Source organism: Pan paniscus, chromosome 9 (genome assembly GCF_029289425.2).
Source record: "Pan paniscus chromosome 9, NHGRI_mPanPan1-v2.0_pri, whole genome shotgun sequence".
NCBI classification, from domain to species: domain Eukaryota; kingdom Metazoa; phylum Chordata; class Mammalia; order Primates; family Hominidae; genus Pan; species Pan paniscus.
Genome location: NC_073258.2, coordinates 72,673,604 through 72,691,610, shown reverse-complemented (window position 1 = coordinate 72,691,610; position 18,007 = coordinate 72,673,604). Strand labels below are relative to the sequence as shown.

General features: G+C 53.0%; 2 protein-coding genes across 2 annotated transcripts in view; one reads left to right on the top strand and one right to left on the bottom strand.

The window, feature by feature from the left end:
* LOC130540629 (uncharacterized) overlaps positions 1-18,007 on the top strand; it is a 192,117-nt gene that overhangs the window by 66,960 nt on the left and 107,150 nt on the right. The window lies entirely within an intron of this gene.
* On the bottom strand, positions 3,753-18,005 carry FAM86C1P (family with sequence similarity 86 member C1). Its single transcript, XM_055093726.2, has 5 exons — positions 17,246-18,005; positions 15,034-15,096; positions 11,413-11,514; positions 8,724-8,873; positions 3,753-5,324 (listed from the first exon to the last, which is right to left on the bottom strand). Exons 1-5 carry the CDS (start codon positions 17,339-17,341, stop codon positions 5,238-5,240), a joined length of 498 nt encoding a protein of 165 aa, XP_054949701.1. The 5' UTR covers positions 17,342-18,005; the 3' UTR covers positions 3,753-5,237.

Below are 18,007 nucleotides of genomic sequence, written 5' to 3'. Positions count from 1 at the left end.
ACCCTCAGGGATTGTGTGAAACAAACAACTGTTCAGTGAAACTAACCTGAAATTATACGTCTACTTTCTTTCCCCGGCTGGCGCTGAGATGGGCAAGTGCTGGAGCAGCCCCGCTGGAAGCAATGCAGCATCCAGGAAGACGGAGGAAGGGGTGGAGAGGGACCTCTGCTTTCCAGGCTGCCTTTTATACTGCCTCTGGTCACCTGACGTGGAACGTACCCTAACCTAATCAGTTACATGTACGTTAATTACAATTAACTTAATCCAATTACATGACCTGGAAAGGTCTATCTGCACAGCCCACTCTAAGATCATGTCCACTGCTGACAGACATTCTAAAACCTACATGTACAGCTGTAAGCTTTGAAGAATAGATGTTCCCCGTCAGACATGTAACACTGGTGCCTGTACCCCTGTCTTCTTTTCCATCTTTTTTGTTTTTGTGTTTTGTTTTGTTTTTAAAAATGTGGTAAAATAGACACCTTTTAATTGGACCATATTTACTCTATCTCGACGTGGGCCTCAGCGTCATCAAGGAGATTCTCCTTGACATGCAGTCACGGCCATGATCCATCTTCAGAGCTTCTCTTTCTTCCCCACAGTAAGTCTGTCAGCAGAGATCCCTGACCACACCCTCATGTGTTTTCTCCTCCAGGAGGCGCTTGGAAACCACCGTGAATTGGACCGCACTGGAAACACAGATGAAGAAAGTCAACACCGCTTTGTCCTTCAGTGCCTGGCTCCTTTTTCAGCTTGTCTTGCGACTCCAGGCATTGGAGTCCAGGGAGGGGCACGCCGCCTTTACCCTGTGCTTCCCACGATCTTGTCTCCTTAATCCTCACTGCAGCTCTCTGCCATAGGGTCTTATACTGCTTTACATGTGGGTAACTGAGGCTCAGAGGGTTTCACAGCAGGGCAGGGAGCCCAGATGTGAATCTGTAGATACCAAGCTTTCTAATTTTTCAGTAGTTTCCAAGCATCTTTTTTTTTTCTTGTTTCGTCATTGGTGTCTTTTTTTTTTTTTTTGAGACAAAGTCTCTGTCGCCCAGGCTGCGGTGCAGTGGTGCGATCTCAGCTCACTGCAACCTCTGTGTCTCACATTCAAGCAATTCTCATGCCTCAGCCTCCCGAGTAGCTGGGACTACAGGTGCCCACCACACCCAGCTTATTTTTGTATTTTTAGTAGAAACAGGGTTTCACCATGTTGGCCAGGCTGGTCTTGAACTCCTGACCTCAAGTGATCCTCTCGCCTTGGCCTCCCTAAGTGCTGGGACTCCAGGCCTGACCCATCATGCCTGGCCCCAGCTAGTCTTTAGAAATGTTAAGCTATTTGGCTTTATTTTCACACTGACAGCTGGTTTGTGGTGGGTGTGATGTGGTTTATTATTATTATTATTATTATTATTTTGAGACAGAGTTTCGCTCTTGTAGCCCAGGCTGGAGTGCAATGGTGCGATCTTGGCTCACTGCATCCTCTGCCTTCCCGGGTTCAAGCGATTTTCCTGCCTCAGCCTCCTGAGTAGCTGGGATTACAGGCACCTGCCACGACGCTTCGCTAATTTTGTATTTTTTTTTAGTAGAGATGCGGTTTCACCATGTTGGCCAGGCTGGTCTTGAACTCCTGACCTCAGGTGATCCACCCGCCTTGGCCTCCCAAAATGCTGGGATTATAGGCAGGAGGTAAACCTCGGAGGTGGAGGTTGCAGGGAGCTGAGATTGTGCCACTGCACTCCAGCCTGGGTGACAGAGTGAGACTCTGTCTCAAAACAAAACAAAACAAAACAACAACAAAAAACAAATTGTGGTTATGTAGAAAAAGTGTCAACTTACATTTTCAGATGTCCCAGCCAGGCCGTGTGGCTGCTTGGCCAGCTTAAGCCACTTGTGCTTGGGGATGTCGGGGGCCTTATCCAATTTTCACTCCCCTTGGAGGATGTTGTCTCACTCTGCTGGGAGGATTTTTGTTCCCAGGGCAGAGACCAGCGCTCTAACCCACCCCTCTTGCCTAGCAGGGTCAGTGGACCTGGGTGTCTGTCTGGACACATCCTCCAGTGGCCTGGACCTGCCCATGAAGGTGGTGGACATGTTCAGGAGCTGTTTGCCTGCGTGTGCTGTGAACTTCAAGTGGTAGGAGCAGAACCCGAATCTTTCTGGGGATAGCTTCACAGATCCACCGCTGAGGGGGAAGCAGTGTAGAGTGAGCTGCCCACAGTGAGGCCTTGCCCCTCGGTCAGTCCAGCACACACTGGAGGCCATGAGGAGGAGCCCTGCGGTTACTGTGGCTGGGCTGAGCCTCACTGAAGTAGCTGCTTCCATTTAGAGCTCATGTTATATTTAGGTTGGTACAAAAGTAATCACGGTTTTTGCCATTAAAAATGGCAATAACTTTTGCACCAACCTAATGTGAAAAAAGAAAGCACCTTAAATACTAGAACTCCACTCAAGGCTTTTGCTCCTAGAGTAGAATTGGAGGGAATTGCCTGCAGGCTTACATGGTTTTCTTTGTTTTTCTCTCCCACCATGTCCCTTTTGGCCAAGCTCACATGGTGGGTTTGAATCAGTTAAATGAATGTCATGCTGTGGCCTCACTCCACCCAGCATAGACAGGTGTTTGGAAGGGTGGCGTTAGAGGAGATTCTAGAAGCAGTAGCCCCAGCACAAGTTGAGCCCTTGGCCCCTGCTCAGGAGCCGGCTCCTCGATGGGATTCAGGGGTGCGAGCCCCTCGTGTGAGCTGAGCTCAGGGAATGTCGGGATCAAATCTGGTGTCCTAGAAAAGTCATCTTTTATGTGCTGAGCCAGTCCCCAGGGGGTTGTGTTTACTTGTTCCATGGCCATGGAATTAAGAAAAACATGCAAAAATAATTCTTCAGTACTTGAAGAGCATCCAGCACAGAAGGTACAAACCTTCCTTAAGGCTCCCTCCTCAAATCGATTTGGCCATTTTGATGTGCACCCCCAGGCCTTTATACCCTTCAGATGCCAAATCTAAGAACCAGCTCCCAGAAACCACACATCCTGTTCCAACCCCCAGCCTGGCTTGAGCGTGGGTGGGTGGGAGCCAAGCTGGACACCCCAGGGGTCTGGTGTCTTCTCCAGGCAGCTCTCAGGCTCCCTTGGTTCTCTCTGCAGTTTACATGAGCTGGTGAAACATGAAGAAAATGGCCCGGTCTTTGAGGACTCAGAGGAACTGGCAGCTCAGCTGCAGGTAGCCATGTCTGCCACCACGCCAGGGTGGGCAGGGTTCTGGAGACTGGCACCGAGCCACAATCCCTGATCCCTGCTTCCCACAGCCAGGGTGGTACCATGGGGGGTCTGGTGGAAAAGCTAGTGAGGGAGCGGAAGTCACAGAGGCTGGCCTACTCTGCTGTCCCGTTTCAGTACAGTAGGCTCGGGAAAGTTAGGACACAACCCCACCTGCCCTCTGGATTTATGGAGCTGACACTCCACAAATGATGCTGGAGCCGGGTGGGCCAGGCTGCAGTTTAGGAAGTGATCAGGATCAGGTAGGTGTGTGGGCAAAGGGAACTTCTGGGACCAGCCTTGAAAGATGGGTGGAATTCTGCAAAGGTTACTTGTTTCTTATTGCAAAAAGTAATACATCATTCTTGTCAACAGAATGATTGGGAGGATTTTCAGTAAAGGTCCAGGTCAGAAGTCATTTAGACTGGGTCCCCCAGTCTCTGTCAGAACCATGGTACTCTGTTGTGGTGTGAAAGTAGCCACAGATCATCTGTAGATTAAGGGGTGTGGCTTTGTTCCAATAAAGATTTATTTAAAAACACAGGCTGTGGGCTGGATTTGGCCTGCAGGCTGTAGTTTGTGATCCTTGATTCAGACAGTTTAGCAAGGCTGAAAAGAACACCCATACCCCCTTGTTACCCACAGATGGGTGGGACTGTGTTGGCCAGAGGCCGAGAGGAGGGTGCTCACAGGGGAACGTACAGCATGTAGAGGCCGGAAGGTGCTCCAGCGCACCAAGTGTGGGAAAGTGGGACACACGGGGAAGTTTCCAGAAAGCATGATGTCAAGTTGGAGGCGGAGCGCTGCTGGGTTGTGAAGGGTCTCAAGTCCAAGTGAGGGAGTTAGGGACTTGGGAGGGGTTGTTGTTGGGTCGGGGACCTGGGGTCAGTCAGGTGGTGACCTGGGATGGGGTGGGGACAGGCAATGAAGAAAGCTCTGCTCTTTAGTATTTTGCAGATGCTTTTCTCAAACTTTCCTGATCCTGCAGGCAAGCTAAACCAGTTCTGGAAGAACCTGCGGGAGTCGCAGCAGCTCTGATGGGATGAGAGCTGGGTGCAGACTGTGCTCCCTTTGGTTATGGACACATAACTCCTGGGCCAGAGGCTAAAACCCCAGGGCCCCTGCTGTCCTTCCCGCAGCTTCTTCTTGGTGTCTCAGGGCAAACCCTTTCGAGCAGCGCCTCCCAGTGGCCGGAAGCTGAAATGAAGGCAGTGGTGCCACCTGGTGAATGACCCGGGAAGCTGTGGTTGGCCCCAATTTCTTCTTTGGAGTCTCTGAAACGCTTCCTGTCTTCTTCTGTTCTTCACGCCCCATGCCCCTGCTAGCGTATTACTGTTCTGTGACTTCCCTGTGACCTCTGCAGTACTCCTCATCCTGCACTTGGTCTCCAGGTGTCACCTTTCTGCCATGTTCCTAACACTTTGATTCCTGTCTTGAAAAAAGCACCTGCTGCATCATAAACCCAGGGATGTGGCAGCTGCAGCGGGCTTGGCTTTGTGAGGAACCAAGTGTGTCCAGGGATGTGGCAGCTGCAGCGGGCTTGGCTTTGTGAGGAAACGAGTGTGTCCAGGGATGTGGCAGCTGCAGCGGGCTTGGCTTTGTGAGGAAACGAGTGTGTCCAGGGATGTGGCAGCTGCAGCGGGCTTGGCTTTGTGAGGAACCAAGTGTGTCCACGTTGGGGGAATGTCATGCTTGATACACACGTTTTTATTTGCACAAAGAAAATGCTATTTTTGGAGCCAGAATTTTCATGTCTGATTTATGGTGATTTTCTTAAGAACCAGAACTGCTGGCAGAAAGGGGGAACCCACATGCTTAGATAGCCGATGTCTTATTAGAGGGCAGTTTGTGGTTCCTGATTTGGAATTTAACATTCTCCAAACATTCCAGTCCAATGAAAGTTTTATCCGCTTTCCCATATAAAAATTCTTCCCACGAGAGTGACTTAATTCTCACAATCCCGTTGGAGTCATGTGTGAGTCCTACAGTGTGAGGTTCAGCTTTGCCATCTCCAAGTGCTCTCTGTAGGGAAACAGTTTCTGGTCATGATGAGCTTCCACTTTCCATCTGATCCCAGTCCAGCCTGGAAACAGAGCACGTGTTTGAGGATGGCGGTGTTTGGGGACAGGACATGAGCGTATTGTGTGGGGCTGCTAGGACAGGCCTGGCGGGGTGGGGGGTGTCTAAGTCAGTATACTTTGTTCACAGGTTCCCAGGCCCACCCAGGTACCTAGAATTGGCCTCCAGGATGGGACCAGAAATCTGGTTTTGCATAGAAATGGCTAGCAGCAGGCACCATGCTGCTGTCCACTCTCTGCCTGTGTCTGCCCCAGCACTTGGCACAGCAGGACAGAAGCAGAGATCTGAACCCACATCTACCTGGCTGCTTAGTCAATCCACTCTTCACAAAGCTTAGAAAGTGGCCGGGCACAGTGGCTCATGCCTGTAATCCCAACACTTTGGGAGGCCAACGCCGGCGGATCACTTGAGGTCAGGTGTTCAAGACCAGCCTGGCCAACGTGGTGGAACTCCATCTCTACAAAAATACAAAAATTAGCCAGGCATGATGGCAGGTGCCTGTAATCCCAGCTACTTGGGAGGCTGAGGCAGGAGAATTGCTTGAACCCAGGAGGCGGAGGTTGCAGTGAGCTGAGATTCTGCCACTGCACTCCAGCCTGAGTGACAGAGTGAGACTCTATCTCAAAACACACACACACACACACACACACACACACACACACACACACACACACACACACACAGCTTAGAAGGGGCTGGTGTTCTCATAAGCACAGATGTCTGAAGAGCCATTATCCAGAATGATTCTTTTTTTTTTTTTTTTTTTGAGATACGATCTTGTTCTTTCACCCAGGCTGGAGTGCAGTGGCACAGTCATTGCTCACCACAGCCTCGACTCCTGGGCTCTAGCAATCCTCCCACTTCCTGAGTAGCTGGGATGACAGATGCATGCCACCATGCCAGTAATTTTTTTATTTTGTAGAGATGGGGTCCTGAACGCATGGCCTCAAGTGATGCTCCTGCCTTAGCCTCTTTTATTATTATTATTTAGATGGAGTTTTACTCTGTTCCCCAGCTGGAGTGCAGTGGCGCAATCTCAGCTCACTGCAACGCCTCCCAGGTTCAAGTGATTCTCCTGCCTCAGCCTCGCGAGTAGCTGGGATTATAGGCGTGCACCACCACGCCTGGCTAATTTTTGGGTTTTTAGTAGAGATGGGGTTTCACCGTGTTAGCCAGGCTGGTCTTGAACTCTTGACCTCAGGTGATCTGCTCACCTCAGCTTCCCAAAGCCTCAGCCTCTTACAGTGTTGGGATTACAGGCATGAGACACTGTGACCCGGGATGATTTTCAATCACGGTTTTTTGTTACGAGTGGAAAATGCGTATTTATAAAAATGAAGTAGTATACACATGAACGTGTAGCAATCTCTATAATCCTGCCATCCAAGGATGGCACCTGTTAACGTGTATATCAACGATGTCCAATCTTTTGGCCTACATGCGCCACATTGGAAGAAGAAGAATCGCCTTGGGCCACACATAAAATACACTAATGCTAGCAATAGCTGATGAGCTAAAAGAAAAAAAATCACAAAAAAATCTCATATTGTTTTAAGAAAGTTTACAGATTTGTGTAGGGCCACAGGTTGGACAAGCCTGCTATATATATGTTCTAGGTTTTCCCCTATAGGTATACTTATGTGAAAATGATTATTGTGATAATTTTTTTTGAGATGAAGTCTTGCTATGTTGCTCAAGGTGGCCACAAACTCCTGGGCTTAAGCCATCCTCCCACCTCAGCCTCCTGAGTAGTTGGAATATAGGTACTCATAACCACGTGTGGGTGATTATTATTAGTTTTTAAACAAAAATGGGGCTGGGCGCAGTAGCTCACGCCCGTATTCCTAACACTTTGGGAGGATGAGGCAGCAGATCACTTGAGGTCAGGAGTTCAAGGTCAGCCTGGCCAACATGGAGAAACCTCAACTCTAGAAACAATACAAAAATTAGCCAGGCGTGGTAGCACGCACCTGTAGTCCCAGCTACTCAGGAGGCTGAGATGAGAGAATAGCTTGAACCTGGGAGGTGGGAGGTTGCAGTGGGCCGAGATGGCACCACTGCACTCCAGCCTGGGCAATACAAGGCCAGACTCTGTCTCAAAAAAAAAAAAAAAAAGGTTGGTGGGGGCTTATACTATGTGTGCTGCTTGGCACTGTTTTTTTCACTTAAAAGATATTGCAGGTTTTTTTTCAAGTAAGTATCTGAAGAAAGACTTCCTTTTTTTTTTTTTTTTTTTTTTTTGGCTTTTTTGCTTTTTTGAGACAGGGTCTTGCTCTGTTGCCCACGCTGGAGTGCAGTGGTGAGATCAGGGCTCACTGCAGCCTCCACCTCGTGGGCTCAAGCCATCCTCCCACCTCAGCTTGCCGAGTAGCTGGGACTACAGGCGTGTGCAACCACATCTGGCTAGTTTCTGTAAGTTTTGTGAAGATGGGGTCCCACTATGTGGCCCAGGTTGGTCTTGAACACCTGGGGTCAAGTAGTCCTCCTACCTTAGCCACCTAAAGTGCTGGGATGACAGGCCTGAGCCCCGCGCCCAGCCAGCCTCCTGTGTGAGGTTGTGCGGGACTCTGTTGTGGAACCCAGTATGTCTTCGTGTCCTGGCTTGTTTGTTGGCTCTGTAGTTAACGGGCTGCCCCACGTGGACAGGCACTGGGTTGTCCGTGTCTCTGTGTGCAGGCAGAGGCTGCTGTGGGTGCATCTGTGCACATGGCTGCCAGGAGGGGCTGTGCTCAGGGGGAGCTGGGGCAAAGGCTGGTGGCAATGGGGGGCTTGGGAGTAGAGTGGAGGCACGAGAGCCAGGTGGCCGGGCTGCAGTCTATGGGAGCTCGGGGGTTACTTGTCCTCTGTGTGTCCTAGTGTCTTTGTCGGTGAGATGGGACAATGATATCACACTCTCACAGGTGCGGGGGCTGACAAATGTCAGGTCTGAGGACAGTGGCTGGCCCACTATGGGGCCAGTTCCCCTTCTCTATAGTCACCCTGCTCATCTTCCATCGACTGGGTGCTCAGGACAGTGGCGTGGTGGATCCGCCTGTACAGCCTGTGCTCCAGCGTCCTGCAGGCCACAGCTGTGTCCAGCCCTGACCCCGACTGCCCCTCCCGCCACCTCCATTTTATAGATGAGGAAACCGAGGCCCAAGGGCTTAGGGAACCCTGCTCTGAAGCACACAGTAGGGCTGCTGGGCTCAGATCCTCCCTCCCTGTGCTGAGCTGCCCTCCTCCTGCCACAAGCCCCCCACGCCCCGAGCCCACCCTGCTCACTGGCCTCTGCCCTAGTTCCCCGCATGGTGTGGGAGTGTGGGGCATCCTAGCTTTTCCCCGGCCCCCAGTTCTTTCACTTCCACTGGAGTCCCGCAGGGACAGCTTGGGGACCATGCAGGCCCGGGTGGGCGTGGGGGCTCACATAGCTCGGTGGTGAACAGCTGGCACGTCTCTGGGTTGCGGATGGTAAGGGCCATGTAGAATTGAGGAGCCCGCTGGTGCTCCCGGCAGGCAGCCAGCCTCTGCAGGACCCCGACCAGCGACAAGATGGCTTCTGGGCAATACAGCACGTCTACGGTGAAAGCTTCAGGTTACTGAAAGGGACCAGCGGACAGTTCCAGGTCATGCTGACCTCAGCAGAAGGGCGAGGCCAGAGAGGCAGCAGTCATATGAGACTAGTAGATGCCATTTGATCATTTGGGCCATTAGATGGAAAGGCAATTACTTGGGTGAAAAAGGAGAACCCTTAGTAGAGAAAGCTGCAAAAGACTGAAGCAAAAGAAAAAAATCTCCAGACTCACTGGTGTTCCTTAAAAAACGAGCTCTGGTTCTCGGCCTATCTAGAGGGCTGTGAATGACACAAAGCCTGACCCTGCGATGAACTTCGTGTTTCAGGTGTCTGCGGATTTGTCTGCTGGCTTGCAGGGGTGGGCCTGTGTCCCTGGCTACTGCTGGACCTGTGGTTTTGAGGGCAGGGACCCAGGACCACAGGGAGAGCTCTGTTCGACCAGAGAGGAGACTGAGTGTGCTGGCAGGGGTGAGGGGTTTTCCGTGGCCCAGCCAAACACCACCTTCTCTCAACGGCCCTGTCCTCATCCCAGAAGTGGTTGTTTTCCTCCTGTGGTCTCTGAAACACACAGGCATGGCTCTGGGACAGAGCCATGTGGTGATGACTGTAACGGGAGTATGCCTGTCTCCAACAAGAGGGCTGTGGCTTGAAGGTCAGCTTAAGAGGCACCCCTGTCCTTTGATGTCACCCTGGAGGCCCAGAGTAACTCTTCTGGAAGCCCCATCATGTCCATGCCCGACAGCGTCCATTGTTCCCTTTTCCCAGAGCCAAGAGCTGGTTAGAGCTGCAAGGACACCGCCTGCACAGGATGCCCGGGGCTGGGCATTACCTGCTGCAATGACAACATCTGGCTGGATGGCAGAGAGCTGACAGACCGTCGCGACCTCCCAGTCCAGCTGGGCCACTGTCACCCTGGGGCTGTCTAAGTTGGCAGTGATATCTGCCCCTAATGAGAGGCCATTGAGAAGGACATTCCCTCAGAGCTGCTGGAGGACCCGGCTGTGACAGTCGCTGAAGATGTATGCCCGGGGGCGGCACATCTTGCAGATGGCCAGGCCTGTGAGGCCGGCACCACTGCCAAGCTCTAGGACAGTCCTGGCGGGAGGAAAGGGGATCATGTCTGCGACTGCACCAGGGTAAGCCTGCCTCGGTGCCCTGCCCTGTGTCCTGAGGTCACCTATCAGTGAAGGCTGCTGGGTTCTTGATGGCCCATTCTGCAAGGTAGAGGGTGGCATCCCATGTGACCAGGACTGTGATGCCGTGGGAGATGATGGCTGTGCTCTTGGAGAGTGTGACTGAGCCTCCCGAGGGCAGCACCAAGAGAAGGCGAGAGAGTCAGTCCAGTGATCAGAAGGCAAGTGGCTTAGAAGACAAGCAGCCATCCACCACATGGCTGAATAAACCATGACAGGACCAATCGCCACTCAGCAATGAGAAGCAGCTAACTGTTGACATGCCAACAGCTTGCACAGGCCTCAAGGGTGTCACGTGGCATGAAAGACACTCATCTCAGGCCACACAGGATTCCATTCATTGAACATTCCTGAGACAATGGAATTCTGGCGATGGAGCACAGGTCATTTGTGGCCAGGGGCCGGGTGTGGCTATGAAGGGGTGGCTGCCTTGTGATGATTCAATATGCTATGTTTTTCCTTTGTGGTTTTCTGTATCTATGTTTTATCTTATTTTTTTTGAGCTCTGTTCCCCAGGCTGGAGTCAGTGGCACAATCTTGGCTCACTGCAACCTCTGCCTCCTGGGTTCAAGCAATTCTCCTGCCTTAGCTGCCCAAGTAGGTGTGACTACAGGCATGTGTCACCATGTCTGGCTAATTTTTCTACTTTTTTTTGAGACAGAGTTTCACTCTTGTTGCCCAGGTGGGAGTGCAATAGCGCGATCTTGGCTCACTACAACCTCCACCTCCCGGGTTCAAGAGATTCTCCTGCCTCATCCTCCCGAGTAGCTGGGATTATAGGCGCCCACTACCACACCAAGCTAATTTTTGTATTTTTAGTAAAGGCAGAGTTCCACCACGTTGGCCAGGCTGGTCTCAAACTCCTGATCTCAGGTGATCCACCTGCCTCAGCCTCCCAAAGTGCTGGGATTACAGGCATGAGCCACCACGCCCGGCCTAATTTTTGTATTTTTAGTAGAGACAGGGTTTCACCATATTGGCCAGGCTGGTCTTGAACTCCTGACCTCGGATCCACCCGCCTCAGCCTCCCAAAGTGCTGGGATTACAGGTGTGAGCCACCACACCCGGACCTGTCAACTATTCTTTGAGGACTGGGCACCAGGTCCTTGTGAAGCAGGTAGAGTGTGTCACCTATTGGACAAATGCCTCACAACCCTATAAGACATGCTGTTGTTGTTGAAGTGCTTGATTTACAGACAGGGAAACTGAGGCTAAAGAAGGTTGACGAACCTCATGTCTAAGACTGCAGAATGGGTGAGTCAGGATTTGAACCCACACCCACGTTTTCACTTTGTCTGTGCAGGAAGGGTATCTGGGCTGTGAGGGGGAGGAGGGTGCCCTTCTCATACCAGCAAATAGCTCCGGTGGCCCTGGGTGGACTCCTTGGCCATCAGGGTCTCCACCAGCGCCTCGTACAGCTCGTCCAAAGGCTCTGTGTGGACAGCCTCGTGCTGGGGGCAGAAAGAGTGAGAGCTTGTTTGCTTTCGTTCTAATCTGTAAAAATGGCCAGATGATTTTCACCAAGTTTGGAGGGGAGATATGGGATAGAATGGTGTAATACCGGCCAGCTGCCATATAAAATATTCACTTCGTTGGGTGTGGTGGTGTGTGCCGAATAGTCCCAGCTACTCTAGAGGATGACATGGGAGGACTGCTTGAGCCCAGAAGTTCGAGGACAGCCTGGGCAAGAGACCTTGTCTCTAAAAAAAAAATTCACTTGGTAGGGAAACCTGGATGGGAGGGCCTTCAAAGAGAGGTGTTGAAAGTGTAGGGTTGGGTGTAGTCTAGGGCAGGAGAAAAGGATTCCGTGAGAGCTGCCACATGACCATGACAAAGAGGAGGAAAACAAAAGGTGCTTTTAAGTGAGCCCAGGCAGAACTGTGAGGGCGGCCCATGCTGCAGGCTGTGGCTGTCAGCAGGCTGCTTCTCCATGGCTGGCCCCATCCTAAGATTCACAGGGCAGCAGCAGGGTACACTGGGTGACTGCTGCCCTCTCCTGGTGGCACAGGGCAGACCTACTGGTGACCACAGATGCACCCTTTTGGGGAGGACTAGGGAGAAAGAAGGTATTGGAGAAGCAGGGGATTGTTTATTTGCTAAAAGTGTGGCCCTTTCACTCAGCAGGTCTGCTTCTGCCTACTGAGGAACGGCCTCTCGACATCCTTATGTCAAACCCTGCATGTTCGGGCCCATCTTTAAAATCCATCCTAGGCCAGGTGCGGTGGCTCATGCCTGTAATCCCAGCCTATTGGGAGGCCGAGGCAGGCGGATCACCTGAGGTCAGGAGTTCGAGACCAGCCTGGCCAACATGGTGAAACTCTGTCTCTACTAAAAATACAAAAATTAGCCAGGCATGGTGGCGTGTGCCTGTAGTTCCAGCTTCTTAGGAGGCTAGGCACGAGACTTGCTGGGACCCATGAGGCAGGTTTCAGGGAGCCGAGACTGTGCCACGGTAATCCAGCCTGGGCAACACAGTGAGACTCTGTCTCAAAAAAATAAATAAGTAAAAAATAAAATCCATCCTGTATCAGTCAGGAAAGAGCTCATTCCAGCAGGATCAATGCAGAGAATTCACCAGCGGAACTAGTTCCAAAGGTATGGCAAGAGCTAAACCTTCCAACAGGGGCCCGTGGGGCAACCCAGAGATGGACAAGAGCAGGAAACTCCAAACCCTTCGGCGGGCAGGACAGAGGGTATGGGTGAGGGTTCCAGTGCTGTGGGCTGGGCCAGCCTGGTAGGAATGAGAATCCATATGCTAGGAGCTGGGGCCCCAGAGAAGCAGCTGCTGTGGAAACCCCAGGAGGCAGAGTGAGGGAGAGACGCTGGCCTTCCCTTCTTCCCGCCCTGCACTGTCTCCCATGGGTCACACGCGGCTGCAGCCAGTTGCCTGGGGAGGCCCCTGCCATGCTGGGGTTTGCAAAGCAGGCCCAGGGCCTGGGAAGGATGAGATCTGCAGCACGCAGGTGGCTATGCTGTCCGGCTACTGGGCGGACACTGCCCATAACTGACCTTTTTGATGAGTACTGAGAGAAAGCACCGTGCATACTTGACTGACGGCGTGTGCTTCACACACACAGGATGCTTCAGTCTACTGCAACGTTGGTTGCTCGAGAGCCCATCTTAAGTCACCTATGAGCTTCAAGCCAACACGGCGGAGGGCAAACTCCAGGCTACCGGATCCCTCAGCAAAGATGCAGATGGACACAGCGTTCTGGCCCCATGCATCTGAAGTTTGTCTTAAGCTATAAGCCGTTTCCTAAAAATGCTTCCACTGCAGTGGCACAGGCTATGGCAGCATTTCTAATGCCCATTCTGAGCAGGAACACAGGGCACGTGGGCCCAAACCACCTCCCTCCCAGGGGAGCCAGTGTGAACCAGGGTTTGCAGTAAAGACAATCGCCAACTGTCTGGCTCTATGGAAGAGGAGGGAAGGCCCACTCGGCAACTGCTCTCTTGGAGCGTGTGTACCTGGGGACAGGATGGAGGGGAGGGGACGCTCAGGGTGACACTCCAGCTAAAGCCGAGAGAAGTCAAGTGCAGGATGAGCAAGTTCCAGGCAGTGGCAACAGCTGGTGCAAGCTCTGAGGTGGCCACAGCCTGGCACTTGGAAAGGAGGGCAGAGGGACTGGTGCAGCAGGACAGGGGACGGTGGGAAAACAGGAGCCTGGAGGGAGAGGGAGGAGACAGTCTGCAGTGCCTGCTGGCTGGGAGGGATGCAGATTCTGCCCAAAGGCAGCAAAGTACCCCACGCAATACACAGGCTCTTCAGGCTGGTGCTGGTTTTTCATTTTTTCTGACAGAGTCTTGCTCTGTTGCCCAGGCTGGAGTGCAGTGGCCTGATCTTGGCTCACCGCAGCCTCTGCCTCCTGGGTTCAAGTGATTCTTCTGCCTCAGCCTCCTGAGTAGCTGGGACTATAGGCGTGCACCACCACGCCCAGCTAATTTTTGTTTTTTTAGTAGAGATGGGTTTTTGCCATGTTGGCCAGGCCGGTCTTGAACTCCTGACCTTAGGTGATCCATCCACCTCAGCTTCCCAAAGTCCTGGGATTACAGGTGTGAGCCAGTGCACCCAGCCTTGTGCTGGGTTTTAAAGCAGCTATCCCTACATTTCGTGCTTCACCACCTATGAGAGTGAGGCTCAGGGTGAAACTCAGAGCAGGGTGCGAGATAACTTCAGGTATCTCCATGCTCGAAGCCCTGACCTACTGTATTGCCCCAAAAGTCTTCCCTGCTGTGGCTGCATCTTTTCCACGTGGATAATCTTGGTTCACCTCTAGCACAGGAATTCTTCACTGGGGCTCCTAGGATGGGCTGGGTGGGTGGGGGTGGACGATGTCTGCCTCCAGAGTTTGTATGGAAAATGTATTCTTCTGGTGCACTTCTTTCTGGGAGGGAGTCTATTGCTTTGTCTTTTCAGAAGGGCTCATGGCCCTTCGAAGGTGAAGAACTAGGATGCAGGGTGATCTGCACTTGGCCCTTAAGGCCAAGGTCAGGCTGTGGCTGGGCCGGGTGGCGATCCTGCCTCTCACCTGCATGCAGACGCTCTTGAGTCCAAACCCCACCGTGGGCAAAGTAAGGGCCCATTTAGGTCTAGAAGAGACAGGAGTGGGCAGGACAGGCCTCAGGAATGCAAAAAAGAAAGTCTCTGAGCATCTACCAAATGCTAGAAGCTGTTTTGCACCTGTCATCTCTGTTTTTGCTGTGGGGGGTTTAAAAAACTTTCCCTAGATTCCCCCCTCTCATGCAGATTTTTGTATATTCTGATATCTTTGTCTAAGTCTTAGATAGAAAATGAAAGAGCTGGAGCTGTCGGAGGTGCTGACACCCACCTGCAGTGCTGACTCAATGGTTTTGTTCCTTGAACAGGGGTGTTTTTAAAGGGTACAAGCACACCTGTGGTTCTTCTCTCAGGTCTTCCGGAGAGATTCAGGAGGCAGGGTCATGAGTCCCAGGGACTCTGGGATTCTTACCTTCTGCAAAATATCCCACAGAAGCTCAGAATCTGATGAGTCTCTTAACTTTGCTTCTAAGCTCTGTGTGGACGGGAGAGAGAGAAATCTCAAGGGTGCATTCACAGGAACATTAAACACGCAATAGAATGTGTTGGCAAAGGGCTGTGTGATCTCTCCCTGGGGATGTGGAGCCAGTTGGAAGTGGAAGCCACAGCAGCTGAAAGCCTGACCTTCAGATGTCGCAGGGTGCACCTGGATGAGTCACAGGAAGAAGGCTAGAAGACTGACTCTTGGCCGCATTAGTCCTGGGTACTTAGCGGCCACCCGGGTCATGGGCCAGCTCCCTGGTTGCGCTGGTCAGCCAGGAATTACCAGGGCAGCCATGGCACCAAAGTTTGATGGGCTTGCCATCTGAGTTTAAGTGGAAATGCAGAATGTGCCCGTACCAGCCTGGGTTACATTGTCCTCTTACAGGGGCCTCAAGCCCAGCAGCGAACTTTGGCTCCAGAGTTAGCCAGACTGTCTCGGCTGGTATGTGACACAGGGCAAGGCACTTCATTGCTTCAGAGCTCCTTCCATGCCATAAAAGGCCCTACAAGACCTGGTCCTAATCCCTCTCTCTGGCCTGTTCTCCCTCGCCCCTGGCCCACCCTGCTCACTCCACTCCAGCCACACTGGCTGCCTTGCTGTTGTTCCTCAACCACAGCTGGCTTGTTTCCACCACAAGGCCTTTGCATATCCTGTTCCCCAGCCCTTCCCATGGCTGGCTGCTTCACCACTCAGGCCCCAGTTCAAATGCCACCTCTTTGGGGAAGGCTTCCCTGATTCCCCGACTTTGGTGACTCTTCTCCCCAGTTGCTCCATTCACCATTTCCCTGTTTTATTGGCTTTAAAGCCACTCTCATCTGGTCTTTTCTTGTTTATTCATTTATTTGTTAATTCTCTGGCTTTCCCATGCAAGCAGAGCCTCATCTGTCATGGGTACTGCTGATCCATGGTGGCTGGCTCACGGAAGGCATTTATTAAACATTTTGAGACTGAATAAAAACACTAGCTAACACCGACATGCATTTACCATGAGCCAGGCACTGATCCACAGGCTTTTGTACTCAACGCTGACAACAACCCTAAGAGGTAGGTATCATTATATCCCCCATTTTATTAATAAGAAAACAACAGCACAGAGAGATGCAGTCACTTGCCCAAGGTCACACAGGGCCAGGGCTTGGGCCAGGATTCGAAGCAGGCAGGCTGTCTCCTGGGTCTGAACTCTCAACTACTGCACCCTAATCAAACAATCCCTCTGGTTAAATGTGAGTGATAATAATAGTACCCACCTCGTGGGTGTTGAGGGTGAGCCCAAGTTAGCATGCAGCGTGGGCATGTGAACAATTATAGTCAATATTGAATGGAGACCTATGATGCTTTTATGAAGGTTTCTATTTTGGGTTAAAAACGCACAAATTTCTCCTGACCAGAAATGATCTCTGAGTGCTAAACATTTTATGTCAATGGAATAACGCAAATGATTAAGCAACACCCATAAAATGGGGCAGACCCAGGGAGAAATATATATCCAAACTGACTCATCCCAGTGAGCTCACTGCACATGAATTACAAATGCGGCCAGGTGCATTAAGCCCCTCTACTGGCAGAAGGGAGGCTGCTGCCTGCCATGCGCCTGTGCTGAGAATGGCAGGTCCCCAGGGAGAGGAGAGGCCACCCCCTTCTCTGTCTCTTCCAGCACAGGTGTGAAAGCCTCAGCGCATGAGCTAATTCTGTGCAGTGCTCGACATACAGATGAGAACACTGAGGCACGAGGGACAGCCTGTGACCTGGTCACCGCGCTCAGTAGGACGTGGTTACCCGCGGTCCTGAGGGCGCTGACTTTTTAGAATGAGCGAGGGCAGCTGTGTCCCAGTGACCAGAAGGATTACTGCCTTTAAAAAGTCGTGAAAATGATCGTGAACTGTACCCCACAACGAGTGCGCGTCTGCCTCCCAAGACGGTGGAGAGGCCCCCAGCTTACGCCGCCAGCCCGCGGGGCAAGAAGGGTGCGAGCGACTCTGGCCAGGCCCCAGGGACGGGGACCGGGTCGCGCGGACCTGACCGGCGACAGCCCAGGCACTCACGTGGCGGGAGCGCCGGGGGCTTCAGCACGGAGACCCATCCCGTCTGCCCCTGGACTCCCGCGAGCCCCGCGGACCTCTCCACTAGCCCCGCCGCCCACCTGCCAGGGGAAGGAGCGCAGGGCGCGCGCCGCCAGGAAGCGGCGCTTGAAACTCTGCAGCAAGAGTTCGCTCCCCGCGTTCTCCTCGGGCGCCATGACGGGGGCGGGGCCGCAGCGTTGCCGGGAGACTGGGCGGAAGCCGGGCCTGGACTGAAGAGGGGGCGGGCCCACGGCAGTGCGCCGGGGCAGAGAGGGGGCGGGGCCTGGGGGTAGGGTCAGGAGGAGAGTCGTGGGGGTGGCTCTAGGGCGGGGCCAGGATGAGAGTTATGAGGCCGGGGCCTGGGGTGGGGCCAGGATGAGCATCATGAGTACGAGGCCTGGGGTAGGGCCAGGATAAGCGTCGTTGGGGCAGGTCCTCGGGAGAGTTCAGGTTGGTGGGTCCTGGGGTGGGGCCAGGATAGGGCGATCCTGGAAGTGGGGCTTCGGAAGCGTCCAGGTTGGAGGCGCCCTGGAGGCGGGGCCTTGCGTGGGGGCAGGATAAGAGTCCCGGAGGCGGGCGTTAGGGTGGGGGTAAACGATGATTGGGTTCAGGAGGCGAGACTCGGAGCAGAGTCCAGGAGACAGGTCTTGGGGCGGGGCTAAGACCAGACCCGGAGAAGTGCTCAGGAGGCGGGGCCAGGGCCGGGCGTTGACTATGTCGTAGCACGTGGCCAGGCGCTGCTCGGACTCTGGGAGGCGGAGCTTAGGACGGGCTGACGTTGGGAGGGGCCCAGGGTCCGGGAGGCGGGGCCGAGTCCGGGCTGCGGGCTGCGCTCAGGAGGC